Genomic DNA, 15,934 nt, shown 5'->3' with positions numbered 1-15,934 from the left:
TTGCCCGGGATTTGTCCAGTTGTTCTTTGTACCGGGATTTGTCCAGGATGGGGCAGATGCATAGCTGGATTCAGAGGCGGCACATGCCACTGGACCCTCTATTTCAAGGCTTCTACCCCAGACCTCAGTGGCTTCTTCCCACATTGCGCACCAGCTGGTGCCGCTTGCTGCTGTCCTGGATTCTTGGAGGAGGCTGTGTGTCTCGGTCATAGGAACATAGAAAGCTGCCTTCTACCAAGTTAAACCATTGATCCATCTAGCTCAGCACTGGCAGTGGCTTCTCCAAGACTGGCAGGCAGGAGTCTCTCTCAGCCCTGTCTTGGAGATGCCAGGGAGGAAACTTGGAAACTTCTGCATGCAAATATGTAGATGCTCTTCCCAGAGCCACCCCCATCCCCTGAGGGGAATATCTTACAATACTCACACATGTAGTCTCCCATTCAAATGCAAACCAGCTTAGCAAAGGAAACAAATCATGCTTGCTAGGAGGACAAGACCAGCGCTCCTCCTGGTCAACCAGGTCAAAGGCTGATTGAATCCCACCTCCCCATGTGATCTGCTCCAAGCGTTCCAGACCAGAAAGCACCAACAATATGTTGCATTAATCAACGTGCAACGCTTACTTCCATCCTTCACAGATCCATCAAGCTTTTGATCCCTCCACTGTTTTTTCTCTTGTTTCTTTCTGCCTGCCCCATTTGAGCATCCTTTGCCAACTGTCCACTCCTGCCACCAGTGTGAAGGCCCCCTCTCCCCTAGCTACATGCGGGGGGGGGGGGGGGGCTAGCTAATCACCCAGACCAAGTGACCACAGTCCTGAACCAGTCCTATTCATTTCAGTGGGACTGCCCATGAGTAACTTAATCTAGGCAGCTGTCAGCTATCACAGACAACCATTTGCCAAGTGGTAACACATCTCAGTGTGCATAGAGCCAGTGCATAAGCCAACCTGCTAAGTAATGAGGCACCTTTTAATAGTGGCCTGCTCTGACATCAAAAGTAGCTGCAGTTAGTTTGAGGGGGGGGGAGTATCTTAAGTGTGGGATTGAACAATGCATTTTGATGTCACGTCTGAGGAGAGTTGGTCTGTGGGAGAAGAGCTGATCTTGTGGTAGCAAGCATGCATGGCACTTTGCTAAGCAGGGTCCACACTGGTTTGCATTTGAATGGGAGACTACATGTGAGCACTGTAAGATATTCCCCTTAGGGGATGAGGAAGAGCACTTGGGAAGCGCATCTGCATGCTTGCAGGTTGCAAGTTTGCAGATCCAAGTTCCCACCCTGGCATCTCCAAGATACACTCTTGCTGCCTACAACCTTGCAGAAGCCACTGCCAGTCTGTGTAGCCAATACTGAGCTAGATGGACAAATGGTCTCACTTGATATAAGGCAGCTTCCTATGTTTCCTATGTCTTGTTTGGCCCTCAGAAAGGGAGAGTGCTAGCAAGGTTCTATGTCTGTTTCTGACTCACTTGCTCTAACAACACATGGGGACTATTCTTACAATCACAAAAATCGGGGAAGGAAAATCCTAGCCCAATTTTTGTGATCGTCAGAACCACCAGGCTCGCAGCCAAGCCCGGTGGTTCTGGAGTGGCTAACCTGCTCCTGTAGCCCGCCCCTTAGCCCGGGTTTGCGGACCAAGCGCTCCGCAAACCCGGGCTATCTGCTCATGAGTGGCCACGGCGCGGCTCCGCGCTGTGGCTACTCGTGAGTAGACCCCCGGCCGAGAGGCTTAAAAGCAGCCTCCTGGCTCAGGGGTCTCCCCAGTATGCCCTGCGTGCTCGCACAGGGCATACTGGGGCTTCCGGGGGCCGCGCAGCCCCCGAGCTCCCCAGCCCCCGCCAGCTCTGTCTCGGGGCCGGCCATCGTGTGGACAGCCGATCCGGCTGCCCAGGGATCCCTGCTTGCTCACCGCTAGGAACCGGGTCTCACTGATTGTGAGACCCGGTCCATGGTTTTGAATCTGTTCAATCGATATGCAAGTTGAAGTTCCAGGTTTTTTTTGTGGGGGGGGGGAGGTTGGAGGGAAAAGGTTCTTATTTTTCTCCCCAATATTGAACTCCTGCCAACTGAGTATTAAAAACACAAAAACCACACACACCCTACATACCTTTAGCATTAGATTTTAGCTTTGATTAGAAGAAAATGGAAAGTCCTCATCGTCAGCTGAAGACAGACTCAGATTGCTGTCCTGGGCACACTTCCATGGGAATACATCCCATTGATTCCATTAGTCTCCATGAGACTTCCTCATCATGAAGTGATAACAGGAACAGCGTGTGGATTGACAGAACTCAAACAGCCCAGGAAGCAAGGCACACCCAGTGCTGAACTTGGGCAGAGTCAAGCCTGCAGCAATAGGAGGCCTGGCATTTCTTAACCTTTCCTTCCCCTCTTGAGGACCAACTAAAGACTGTGAGATTCTCAAGAGCCATATTCAGCCCCAGGATAGTACTCCAGATAAAGGAGAATCTGAGTATGGGTTCTTTGCTCCTTTATTTGTTAATCTGCTCAATAAGACAAAATAAAGAGGAGGGGGGAAGGAAGCTTAAATTGAAAAGAGAAATACAAACACATAACGTTTCCCTAGTTCACAAAGTCCATCAAGAACGGAAACTTTATCCTGCTCCTGACCTTGTAATTGCATCCTAAATGTTGGCATCAAGACGTGTCATTGGTGGGCTTAATCAGATGAAGGAATAACATGAACAAACACACCTGCTATTGACAACACATGCCAATAAAAAAGATTGTCTACAATTTCCAGCATCTTCAGACTTGGTCTTTCTCATTGCTTTTGCATTAGATACTTCCTGGTTGTTGGGGTGGGTTTTTTGCTGTTTTCTTAAACAGATGAAGCTGCTTTGCTCTACATTAACTATTTCTCCATTTATGCGCAACTCTGGCTCCCTGCAATTGGACATTGGCTGACCTCAAGAGCAATGAACTGCTTGCAGAAGGATGCTGTGCTAGTGCAAAATTGTTGTGCTAGCTAGTAGTGCTAAGTTTAGAACTTGAACTCCAGACTAGTGTTGGGCTACCACAACCATGCTTGTGGCTGCATTAACGGTTGAGCAACTGTTGAGAACAACCCTCTCATTTGTTGGAGCGCAAGAGCACAATTCTGCAAATCCCCATTTTTGAGCATAATTAAGCTAACTCTTGTGCTAGCTCAAATCGCTCTGCCAACAGTTCATTGCTTTGGATTTCAGCCTTTGATCCTGAGCTACAGCCATCCTTCTTTACGAGAAGACAGAGAGCACATTTGTATAAGTTGGGAAGTGCTCCGACCACATTCAAGTACAGACATTCTTTTCTCTCCCTAGGGTCATGCTAAAACTCTAGATTCAGGCTTTTAAAAAATGGTTTTGTAAGCAAAGGCTGACTGTGGATAATGCCAGTTGGCTAGGGTTGTCATAGGACACTTTCCCCATCCTGCCCTGACAGATCCATGTTTTTAAATAAATGTATTTATAAATGTATACATTGGCCTCCAAAATGTTTAAGAGGGACATCTAGCAAAGGCAGAACAAATCTAGCTCCTGACCAGGTTGCTCAACTTGATAAAATAGGTTTTATCAGAACTGTGCGTGAAAAAATATTGAAGTGTCATGCAAACTGCAAGCCTGGAAGGCAGCTACACTCCCACTAAAGATGAACACACTGGGTATATCTGTCGCCATCCTTTGATTCTTGAGTAATCTTCGATCATTAGCAATCTTGGGTCATGTATCTTCTCTACAAACTTATATTGGGTTTACACTAGCTGTAGCTTTCCCCATTTAATTTGTGAATTATGTTTTGGTGAGGATGCTAGGAATTCCTTGTTTCAGGTCCCTTTCCCACCTCACTGAATTATATATAGTCCACAAGATTCCCTTGATAGGGGGAATGATGGTTAAGCCAATTTATCCATAGCATAGATATACACATAAGATCTCCTGAAAGGAAGAGAGGCTTAAGAGGGTTTAGGAGAAGCAAATTGGTGGGGAAGGCAAACTGCAGCTAAGGTACATCTGAGCCCAGAAAAATATGATTGCAAAACAGTCTACAAATACGTACAATGCAGGCATGCACAGTTTAAAATGGGGGTTAAAGGCAGTGAACAACGTGCAGACTAAAGTTGTGTGCACTGAAAAACATTCCCCGAGTACAACAGGGGACCGGAGGTTTTTGTCAGTCTCCTTTTCCCTCTGCAGCCCACTGTGTGCCTTCTGAAAGTATGTCCCTGAGGATTGTGGGACCTTCAGGGTCATATTTGCTGGAGGCACAAGGAACTGCAGAAGGAAGAAGAGATCAGCAAAAATGGCCCCACCTACATTGGACACACAGAATGCTTTTTGGTGTACAAAATGTTAGCCTGGATATCAGCCACTCAATTGAAAGAGGTCAGGACTAACTGTCTTTGTTATATGCCCATTTGATGCTGAGCTCCACCACACCCTCAAAACACCCCACAGTTCAGAAGTATCAGAGCCTTGTTAGATTTTGGAAACCCTTATATGTGAAAGGTGGAAGGTTAGGCAAGCATGCAGCAGTTTGGGGCAGGCATGCAAGGTGGTTGACATCACAGGAAGTGGGGTCCTGCTCGCTGGTGAAGAAAACACTGTCAGGAGAATAGACGGAGGGATCTTCATCAAAATAGTTGTATGGTCTCAAAAGGAAGCCAACCGCATTTCCAAGTGTCACAGTGTTGGGGATGTCCTCAGCATGTGGAATGTGCAGGAAGCCAGTGGTGATCCAGGCAACCAGGTCCTGATGAGGGGAGCAGAGGAAGACCATGTCACTTGGTAAGACCAAAGAATGAAGGAGAAATACCAGGGCAGATTCAGAGAAACTTTCTGAGCCAGTGTGGTGCAGCAGATGTGGAAAGCTGGCTCGCTAGACATTGATGGGGGACAATCTAAGTTGGCCATTGGCCGCAGCACAAGAAGTCTTTGTTCTGATCCAAGCGATCTAGCACGTTACACCTGGAAGGAACAGGGGCTGCAACTAATTTCCCTGTACTTACAAAAGTTGCCAAGCTAGTTTTTGAGAAAAGGTTTGGATTTTGGGAGGGCTGAACCGAGACTGGTTGGCAGCTCACTAAAGCTGTCTGCTTGCTTCTGCATTCCTAGAATCAGTATATTGGTAAAGGAATACAAAAGCACTGAAAGGCACTAGGGGAGGTGTTTCCAGATGGCAACAAAGTGCAGGATTTGCAGTGCTCTGAAACATGTACCAAGCATGATTTTACTCCCTATAAAGGCCCTCCTGTAGACTTCTGCACTCCTTCCTAGTGTGGATCACACCCTCAGTACACATGCTAAGCAGGGATCTTGCATGATTTTTGCAGTGCCACTTGCCAGCCAGCTCATTCCAAGAAGAGCCGACAGTTTTACATTGCTACTTTTCTGGTGAATGGGGAAAAGGATGGGTTCTTCTCAGAACATAAAGGGGCAGCCAGCAGGTTGCATGGAGAAAATTGCATGAGGACCCTGCTCAGCATGTGTACAGAGGATAAGATCATGCAAGGAAGGAGTGCAGAAAGCAGGAGCAGCATCTTTACAGTGAGTAAGATAGCACTTGAAATTTGTGCAAAGGTTTTGCAGATCCCACTTTACTGCCAGTGGAAACACCCTAGTATTGATCTGTTTCCTCCCTGAATGGATCCTTTGAACCATCCATCACTTGGGAAGGGACCTTGCAAAATATTATGGGTCCAAGCAGTTGCCAAAATGTCATCCTGAGGAGTTTTATAATGGTATAAAACCTGGCCCCTTTCTTTCACCTTTCCACAGGAGAGGAGAGCTGGTCCCGTGGTAGCAAGCATGACTTGTCCCCTTAGCTAAGCAGGGTCCGCCCTGGTTACATATGAATGAGAGACTTGACGTGTGAGCACTGTAAGATATTCCCCTTAGGGGATGGGGCCGCTCTGGGAAGAGCATCTAGGTTCCAAGTTTCCTCCCTGGCATCTCCAAGATAGGGCTGAGAGGGATTCTTGCCTGCAACCTTGGAGAAGCCGCTGCCAGTCTGTGTAGACAATACTGAGCTAGATGGATTTATGGTCTGATTCAGTATATGGCAGCTTCCTATGTTCCTAATGACAGAGGTGAAAGAAAGGGGCCAGGTTTTGTACCATTAGGACAGTTGTGAAATGCATTTGCATCAGGAGGGGAACTGTTCCTTGAATTCCACACTCACGTACTTCACAGAAATGCTTTCAATAATTTTAAATCATTACACTTGGTTCACTGGCTGCGTGAAGTCGCATCCCAAATCCCACAGAGAAGGTAGTAGAAGAGTGGAAATGATTTTGCATTCAGTGCTAATCAAACCCTTAAATATTTAAGACAGTCAGAAGATAGGAACATAGGAAACTGCCATATACTGAGTCAGACCATTGGTCTATCTAGCTCAGTATTGTCTTCACAGACTGGCAGCAGCTTCTCCAAGGCTGCAGGCAGGAATCTCTCTTAGCCCTATCTTGGAAAGCCTTGAAATCCCCCACCCCCGAGTTACAGTACTACCTGCATATACCTCATAACCTTGTGGGTTTCCAAATCATTGTGTGTAAATCTTTGTAGATATATCATGTACAAACAACCACTTTGTATATAATTGTGCTTTGGCAACGTACTGTATGCTTTGGTAGTTTGTTGGTTCAATTAAAAAAAATCTTGTCCTATAAAATCTTGTCCTATCTTGGAGAAGCTAGGGAGGGAACTTGAAACCTTCTGCTCTTCCCAGAGCGGCTTGTTTGTTTGTTTTTTGTTGGTTTTTACATTTATATCCCGCTCTTCCTCTTATATTGGGCTCTTCCAAGGAGCCCAGAGCGGTGTACTACATACTTGAGTTTCTCTTTCACAACAACCCTGTGAAGTAGGTTAAGCTAAGAGAGAAGTGACTGGCCCAGAGTCACCCAGCTAGTATCATGGCTGAATGGGGATTTGAACTCGGGTCTCCCCGGTCCTAGTCCAGCACTCTAACCACTACACCACGCTGGCTTCATCCCCTGAGATGAATATCTTGCAATGCTCACACCAAGTCTCCCATTCAGATGCAACCAGGGCAGACCCTGCTTAGCTATGGGGACAAGTCATGCTTGCTACCACAAGACCAGCTCTCCTCTCCTAAGAGTTTGTCTTTAAAATGTGCTCTCTAGCATGCATTAGGAATCGACTAACTCCACAAACACACATGTGCCTTTAAAATCAACATTTAAGACTGGGCTGTTTAAAAACAAAGACAATAATCTGACATTCCATTGAATGCACTAAACTTCACCTCTTATGATTCAATTTTGTCTAAATGCTTGATCTGTCCTATAACGTACCATGGATGTGTGCCATGTTGAATATTTAGTGCGGAGGCTATTTGCTTTGTCTACCCTGACAATATCTTTTAGTTAGAACAACAATAGTTCTAACTTAGAGAGATTGCAGCCCTAATCAAACATTATGTTATATGTACTCATTGATATATTTATATGAATGACTATCTACATTCATTTTAAAAGTGAAGTTGCATACAGGCGTTCTTGAATGCAGGGTACTGATAAGAAGAAAACTGCTGTATTTGTGTGTGCAGATTTGTGTGTACACAGACTGTACATGCGCTGAACATCATGCACGTATCGGGCTCATGACTCACCTCATTGACAATGGTCTCATTGTCTATGAAGTCAGCAAAGGCAACTGAAGGTGTCCATGGGTCGTTCTGGTTATAGATGCTGGTGCTGAAGAGCTCCTCTTCTTTCCGCTTGGTGACGGCCAACTTGTACCTGGAAAGCAGACCAAAGAAAGCATTGCTGAAACAGACGAGCACCCCCACTTTCGTGTGTGTGAGGCCCCATGTCTTGCTGCGGTGTCTGCCTTGGATCATGGCCAATAACAGCTCCCAAGACTGTAAACGCTCTCTGAAACTGGGACATAATCTCTAGGAAACAGACTCTCTAGCAGCATTTTGCTCCTTTGCGTGTTCCATAGCAGAGCTCTGGTGCTGGGGGGAAAATTCCTTGGGGGAAACTGAGTTGTCATTCATGTGAATGAAGCATTCCCCAAACTATAGAGATTCATCGGACTCAGTTAATTGAATATGTATATGACAAATATTTATATACCACTTTTCAACAAAAGTTCCCAAAGAGGTTTACATAGAAATACATACATGCATAAAACTAAATGTGATTATTATTATTATTATTATTAATTCGATTTCTATACCGCCCTTCCAAAAATGATACATCTGAAATGAAACCTGGAGAGAGATGGACCCTATTTACAGATTATGTTCAATGCACATAAAATCTGTGAACTGTGTATGCACATATACAGATCAATGTCCTGCATGTTCAGTGGTATACTTCTTATCCGTACTCCACATTTGAAGGGGCCGATACCCAGGTTCTCTTTTAAAATGAATGCATATATAGTCATTCATACAAAAACATGTAGAGATGTGTATGCACTTACAACACAGTGAGGCGATTCTCACGATCAGTGGAAAGCGAGCTAGGGGAGCTTAGCTGGCTTTCAATGGACCATGGGAAACACCAGGCTTGCAGGCCAGCCTGGTTTCCCCAAAGCAGGTAGCCTGCTTAAATACCCCTCCCCTTAGCCCAGGTTAGCAGAGCAAGCGCTCTGCTAACCTGGTTTTTCAGATCATCTAAGCCCACTCTCCCTGCAGACCCTCTTACGGTGGGTCTCACCAATCGTGAGACTCCCTTCAGTGTCTGCATAGGGCTAGAATCTGATGGGTATACTGACCAAACAATTCAAGCACTGATATAGTGAAGGTGTATTGTATTCTATCTAGCAATATTTTATGTTTTGTTAATTAGAAGTGTGTCCCTGTGGGGTTCCTGTAGTGAGTGTGGGGGGTGGCGTAGAGGGAGAAAGGAAAGGGAGGGCAAGGAGATGGAGAAAAATTGAGTTGTTTCTGAATAAAGCTTAGTTAAACAAACATGATTACTTTGTGTTCACAAGGGAAGCGGCTATTATAAGGTGTTATAATCAGAATCGCTAATATTCTGGCCATTATTATGAAGATCCATTCCACGCTGTGTCATTCAAGGACCCAGTGTACCCATCCCAGGTTTCAGTGCCAGATCAGTGAGGCTATTCACACGATTGTAGAAAATCGGGCTAGCCTCCGCTAGCCCGATTTCCTACAGTCATGTGAACCACCAGGCTCGGCTGCGAGCCCGGTGGTTCTTGAGTGGGTAACCCGCTCAAGTAGCCTGCCCCTTAAACCCAGTTTTTGGGATCGTGAGTAGCCGTGGCGTGGCTCTGTGCCACGGCTACTCACGAGTAGAACCCCGGCAGGCAGCTGAAAAGCAGCCTCCCGGCTTGGGGGCTCCCCAGTATGCCCTGCCGCGCAGCCCCCAATCTCCCCAGCGCCCGCCGACTCTGTCACAGAGCCCAAAGTTGTGTGGGCGGCTGATCCAACTGCCCAGGGCATCCGCCCTGCTTGTCTGCAGGGAGAGCAGGCTTAGCCTGCTCTCCCTGCAAAACCGGCAAAAGCAGGTCTCACTGATCGTGAGACCTGCCTCAGTCACTTACCTGCCCCAGCTGATGGCTCGCTCCATTGGATCAGTCTCTGGTAGATGATCCCCAGAAAAGCTGATTGGCTGGATCCGATAGCCACGTTCATGGCCCCACTTGTTTTTATTTTGGGCTGCAAAATATATGTATCTGGGCATATCATCATGATGGCGAAAGGTGGCCTTGTCCTCAGTATCCAAGATCTTTTTCACAATTTTCATCCGGCGAATCTCATGCTCTGGGCTCCAAGGGACCTTCAGTGTCTCAAAGGTCATGTCATTGGCTAGCACAGAATTCTTCACACCTGGTGGGAGGAATACAGGTTGACACTACTAGTGTGGTGTATTTTCAAGCTGCTTAGCATATTTCCAAACAAATGTAGCTGTCCCAGGCATGGAGATAAATAGAAAAGAAAAGCTTAATCAGTTCAATTTATTAAGATCATGTATCTATTACAGATACAGGAGCTCAGCAAGAACAGAAAAGGGCAACCCTATCAGAAATCTTGGCTTAAAATCAAACCTTTACAACACGAAACAACAGCAGGTTTGCCGAGTTTATCCAGAAACAGCAAGCAGGCAGAATAACCTACCTTTGGGGGCAGCCATTGGGAAAGAAGACTGGATGTTCCAGGTCCCTAAATTATACATGGCAAAAAAACGGGATGCACGCCAAATGGAAGGATTTGGGATAGAAAAAACACAGTGTAAGGCAGGGGTTTATTACCCCTATTTATAATATAGCATCTTGAATTTGGTTCTAGGATATAAGTGTCTTGCCTTTTTTCCTCCATTCAGTTCCTTGGCTATTTTTGCAGTTATAGCAGTGCTACTTTGGCCAATTTTGCAGCGTTTTCCGCTATTAATAGTATTTTCATGGTCTCTGAGTATCCACCTTGCACAGTGTTTTTTCTATCCCAAATCCTTCCCTAAATTATACAGGCACAATAGCGCCAGTATAGTTAAGCTGGAGAGTGTTTTCAACATTCCACCATTACAAGTTGATAGATAGATTGAGGGAGGAGACTTTTGGCAGAGCAACAACTGTGAGATAGTATACAAAATTAATACTGCAAACTTAATATAGACAAATTGAAAAGGCATAGTGGTGAAATCATAGTAATTAATGTCTAAGTAAAAGTGTCCTTCCTTCATGGTCTCAGGATGAAGAGTGTGTCCTTAATCTAGGAGTACAAAAACCAACAAGATTTCCAAGGGCTTCCAAGCAAAACTCTTCAAGAACCACTCTGCATTTGAGGCCACTGAGCTGGCTTTTCTGTTGCTCTAATGGTGCCCTCTTCTGGTCGAAAGACATTTTGCCTATCAATGCAAAAGAGCCCCAGAACATGTATTAGTGCCAGATACAGCTCTAGAGATCCAGGCTGTTTTTGGACTACAACTCCCATAATCCCCAGCCACAGTAGTCAATAGCCAAGGATTATGGGAGTTGTAGGTCAACAGCTGCAGGAGGGTTGAAGCTAAGCAGCCCCTGTTTCAGTGGGTGGAAGAGGATACCATTCTTATAACAGATGAGCATCTGGCTCAGGGAGCAATTCCAGCCATGCTTTCTGGGCAGGGGTGTAGCTAGGGGAGAGGGGGCCTGTGTTCACTCTTCTCCCCAGCGGCCTCTTGGAGTGAGGGAGATAATAAAGAAAATGAGAAGTGGAAGTGGAGGCCCCGGGTTCTTTGAACCCATCGGCTCAATTATAGCTACACCTCTGCTTCTGGGCTTCCCACAATTCTCTGGGATAGTCCAGAGATTTACTCAGCCACAAGCAGCTAATCCCAAACTAGAGCTGTGCCTCTTAATCCCGTCAATGATGTTGCAAGGTAGTATGTCAACACATAAGGGATAAGGCCGGGCTAATGGTTTGGCCGGGAAATGACTTGATTAGCAAGCCAGAGGTTACTGGTTCGAATCCCTGCTGGTATGTTTCCAATATAGGGAAACACCTATATTGGGCAGTAATGATATAGGAAGATGCTGAAAGGCATCATCTCATACTGCACGGGAGGAGGCAGTGGTATACCCCTCCCGTATTCTACCAAAGACAACCACAGGGTTCTGTGGTCGCCAGGAGTCGACACTGACTCGACGACACACTTTACATTAGGAAGCACAGAACCCAGGGGCATAACTACCATTAGGCAAGGGGAGGCGGCTGCCGAGGGGCCCCCCAGAGGCAAGTCACATGTGAAGTGAGTGTGTGTGTATCAGCGAGGGGCCCATTTTAAAATTTTGTCTCTGGGCCCACTCCAGCCTCGTTACACCCCTGACAGAACCTGGTGTCTTTTTTTTTTCTTTCTTAATTAAAACAAATTTACTACACTGAACAATATTGATCCAAACACAAGTAGCAAAACATAATATGACAAACCTCGATTCATCAGTTCATCCAAACGCTAATGTTGTCTGGGGTAGGAAAACAATCATAATTTTCCCGATTGGTGTAAAGAATAAGATCTGACCAAATTACATTAAAAGCATTATGTGTAGTCTGAACGGGACCAAATAATATGGGTTAGCTTTACTGAGATTACAATACAATATGCCATACGCTAGGGTTAGACCGGGCGTCTTGACCAAATTCAGTTGCAGAAAAATCTCAGCATTTATTTATTTAGAAAAGCAAACTTCAAGTCCTCATGACATGTGTAAAAAATATGGGCAGAATATAATGAAGGATCAAAAACCAGGATCAAAATGAAGGATGAAAAATGGGCAAGCAGGCAGTTTTAAACAATACTTTTAATCTTTTCCAGCCTGTACTCAACAGTTGAGTACTGGCTCAACTCCCAGTACTGAAACATATCTGGACCATGGAAAGGGTGATTCTAGAACTAGTAGGGGTGATTCTAGAACTAGTAGGGGTGATTCTAGAACTAGGAAGGTGTCAAAGACTTTCAGTGGGTAGCAGGGAGCTCTGGTGACCTACAAAATTTAATATTCTGTCTCAGCTATTTATCCCAGACCCCGATTGTATTCATTATCTGAATGCATTTCCTTTTTCTCGTTGCCCTTTTCAGGGATGACTACATAAACACTGGGATGGGGTTAAAGGAGAGTTATAAGAAACAACAACAACAGATATTTATATACCGTTTTTCAACAGAAGTTTCCAAAGTGGTTCACATTGAGAAATAATAAATAATTAACTAAGATGGCTCCCTGTTCCCAAAGGGCTCACAATCTAAAAAGAAACATAAGATAGACACCAGCAACAGTCACTGCAGGGGAACTGTGCTGGGTGTGGATAGGGCCCGTTGCTCTCCCCCTGCTAAATAAAGAGAAGTTTATTTTCTTTATTTCAAGAGTGGTGCTAAACACAGGTGCCAGCCACAAGAAGCAAGAGAAAACAGAGCAGAGCTGCAGAGATGGAAGTTACTTGGCTCTCCCAGACACTCACCTGCAACATCCAAGTCCACTTTGTAGTTGATGAAGTGGGTATGAATCGTCCCAAGGGTGTGATCTGCAACTCTATTGCCATAGTTTAGCCCATCACCATAGAAGAAAGATGAGGTTATGTATCCAGTGGCTCGGACTTTGCTTTCAATGGCACCATTTGGATGAAAAACAAAGTCCCAGATATAGTCATAGTTGCCCAAAGTTGCAACAGAACGCAGAACCAGTGCAGTAGCAGGCAGTCCCCCATAGTGGAGGGATTGAAGGTTGGAGTAATGCCGCCGAAAAGGGACCTCTACATTCTGCTCAAAAACACAGATTGAGTTCTTCTGCACCTCTGGTTTCAAGGTCTCCATTAAATACAGGGCATCGAGAAAAGTAGCAGAGTATGGACAGTCGACCCCCCGGACCAGTGAATACATGAACCTTCCTATTCCAAAACTCCCATCCATGTATCGGGTTGACATCCCACCAGGGCTGTTGGATCCATAAACAGACATGGCATCCTGCACACTGAGTTCATAGACAATCCTTTGGCCCTTGAATGTGATATCATAGATTCGTGGTCCCCTGTTCACATCGATCCTGAAGGCAAAACTCCAGGAGGAGGAGACAACCTGGTTGTTTCTCACACTGTAGCGTGGCCCACAAGGCTCATGGGACAAAGGGCCTGATTCCTGATGGGGGAACTTTGGCTCCATTGAGGAAAAAACCCCATCTGGTGAGGCTGCCTTGACTTTTGCCAGAGGCACACGCCCCCCTAGATACTCTCTTTCCAGCTTTGCCAAGCCATTATAATACTGACCATTATAGAATACCTTTGGTACATTCCACTGAGAGATATCCAGACTACTGTGGTCTACCAAGAGCTCCAGTCCCACCGGGTGCAGGAAGAAGCCCTTGGTATTCTGGAACAACGTAAACCAAGTGACCCGATCTCCAGACTGGAACCCCCGAGGGGCTGATGTGAGGCTTTGAAAGTCACTCCCATTATGCCCAAATGCCTCCTTTAGGAAATTGGGTGCCTCAGGAAGCTTCTTGTTCAGCAGGAATTTCCCAATTTCTTCATATTCATTGCCTATTACAGATCTACTATGGTAGGATAACTTTCTTCCATACTTCTGCATGGTCACATCCCGATGGTATGTTGGAGTTGGGAGTGGGCCCACGATGTACTCTGTGATATTTGGATCTGGCTGGTTTCCAAAGTACATCACGGCCAGTGCTTGTCGGGTGGGGTGTGGCCCACCATGATCAAGGAACTTCAGCACCTCTTCTTTGTGAGGAAGTTCCACATCCAGGTAGTAAATGCAGTTATCAGCAGGGTTGGCATGATAAGCATCTACCAAGGGCAATCCCAGGTGGTTCTGTAAGTACTTGACCACCACGTCCATCTCTTCTGCTGACAGGTCAGCAAATACCAGACTCTTGTTGCTGTGCCTTCCATTCAGGGAAGCCTGTGACTTGGCACTGCAGTGGGGAAGCGTCTCCGTCAGTAACAGATATAAGTCAAAAATAGTAGCCAGAGCAAACACCAGAAGAATGGGGAGGGCTTTCAGGTTCATGGTCCTGAGTGAAGTTCCAACAGCCGTTCTCACAACGAAGATTCCCAGTGACAGTGAAGCTGCTAGAACTATAGTGGGATATGTTACTCCAGAAATGTGACGAGATTGGGTAGAGGCCAGAAAGGAAGCGGTCATGGGGAGAACTCCCTTGCCTATCAAGAACATGTAGTTATCACATAAGAAACACATGTGGACACTCCCTGTGACCGCTACCAGCTGTACTGTTAGTCTAGCCCAGATATTTTCAACTTTTTTTTCACAGACCACTTGAAAAATGCTTGGGATCTCAGTGGACCACTTGATGAGGTGGGTTGTTGTTATTGTTCTATGCATCAAAGCACATACAGTATCTCATATTTTGCAAAAAAAAAAGAGAGAGGAATCAAGTGCAAGACAGAATGACAAATATTATTTATATTCTCAACTGTTCTGTGGACCACATAGATGGAGCTCATGGACCACAGTTTGAGAACCTCTAGCCTAGTCCATCCAGCTTCTGGACAGTATCTTTTATCATCAATATGTGTCGAGGTGGGCGGTGCCAGGCAGAGCAGACTCCTCCATAGTAATATCAGACATAAAAAGTAATTTATTACCCACCATCACCCTCCTGATCAAAATATCGGGGGTGATTTTGAGCTGGAGAAAGAAACTAAGAAGACATCCAAGGGAAAAAGTGCTGTAATAATGAGTGACTTTTGTTACTTGCACACTGGGTACATTCATGTTCATGTCATCATAAAGAGAGCAAATTTCTCGATACCCAAAATGATTGTGCCTTAGAACAGTTGGTCAAGGAACCAACCAGAGGGGAGGTTATCCTAGGCTTAATCCTAAATGGTGCTCAAGACCTGAGCCCTATTCAAACAATACAATGCACTATGCATACAGCTGACTGTACGTGTGTGTGTGTGTGTGTCTGTATATGCATTAATTTTAATGGGGGTTGGAGGGGGCTGGAGTACCTTCCTTATGGTACTCCATTGTACTTAGACGACAATGTTTTGGACTTTTTCATCTGGAAAAAAGTGACTAAGTAGGGATGTGATAGAGGCTTATAAAATTATTCATGGTGTGGAGAAAGTGGATAGAGAGCATTTCCCCCCATTCCGCACAACACTAGAATCAGGGTCAGCCAGTGAGACTGACTGACAGAATATTTAGCATGGACAAAAGCACATAATCCTCACACAGCGCATAATTGGTCTTTGGAATTCTCTTCCACAAGATATGATGATAGCCACTAGTTTAGATGGCATTAAAGGGGGATTATACGAGTAAATGAAGGACAAGTACATTATAGATGTGTTGATGTCTGTGTATATTGTGAACCGCCCTGAGACCTTGGGTTAGGGCGGTATAAAAATGTGCTAAATAAAATAAATAAATAAATAAAAAGGTCTATAGACTAGCTCCAGGTTCAAAGGCAGGATACCTCTG

General features: G+C 45.4%; 1 protein-coding gene across 1 annotated transcript; it reads right to left on the bottom strand.

Annotated features, from left to right (window-relative positions):
* Positions 1-2,480: 2,480 nt before the first annotated feature.
* On the bottom strand, positions 2,481-14,494 carry LOC128330710 (membrane primary amine oxidase-like). Its single transcript, XM_053263943.1, has 4 exons — positions 12,934-14,494; positions 9,546-9,831; positions 7,636-7,765; positions 2,481-4,758 (listed from the first exon to the last, which is right to left on the bottom strand). Exons 1-4 carry the CDS (start codon positions 14,492-14,494, stop codon positions 4,474-4,476), a joined length of 2,262 nt encoding a protein of 753 aa, XP_053119918.1. The 3' UTR covers positions 2,481-4,473.
* Positions 14,495-15,934: the final 1,440 nt, after the last annotated feature.

The sequence above is a fragment of the Hemicordylus capensis genome, chromosome 6, assembly GCF_027244095.1.
Source record: "Hemicordylus capensis ecotype Gifberg chromosome 6, rHemCap1.1.pri, whole genome shotgun sequence".
In the NCBI taxonomy this organism is placed as follows: Eukaryota; Metazoa; Chordata; class Lepidosauria; order Squamata; family Cordylidae; genus Hemicordylus; species Hemicordylus capensis.
Note: the sequence above shows the minus strand (reverse complement) of the source record. Positions and strands in the feature narration are given on the sequence as shown.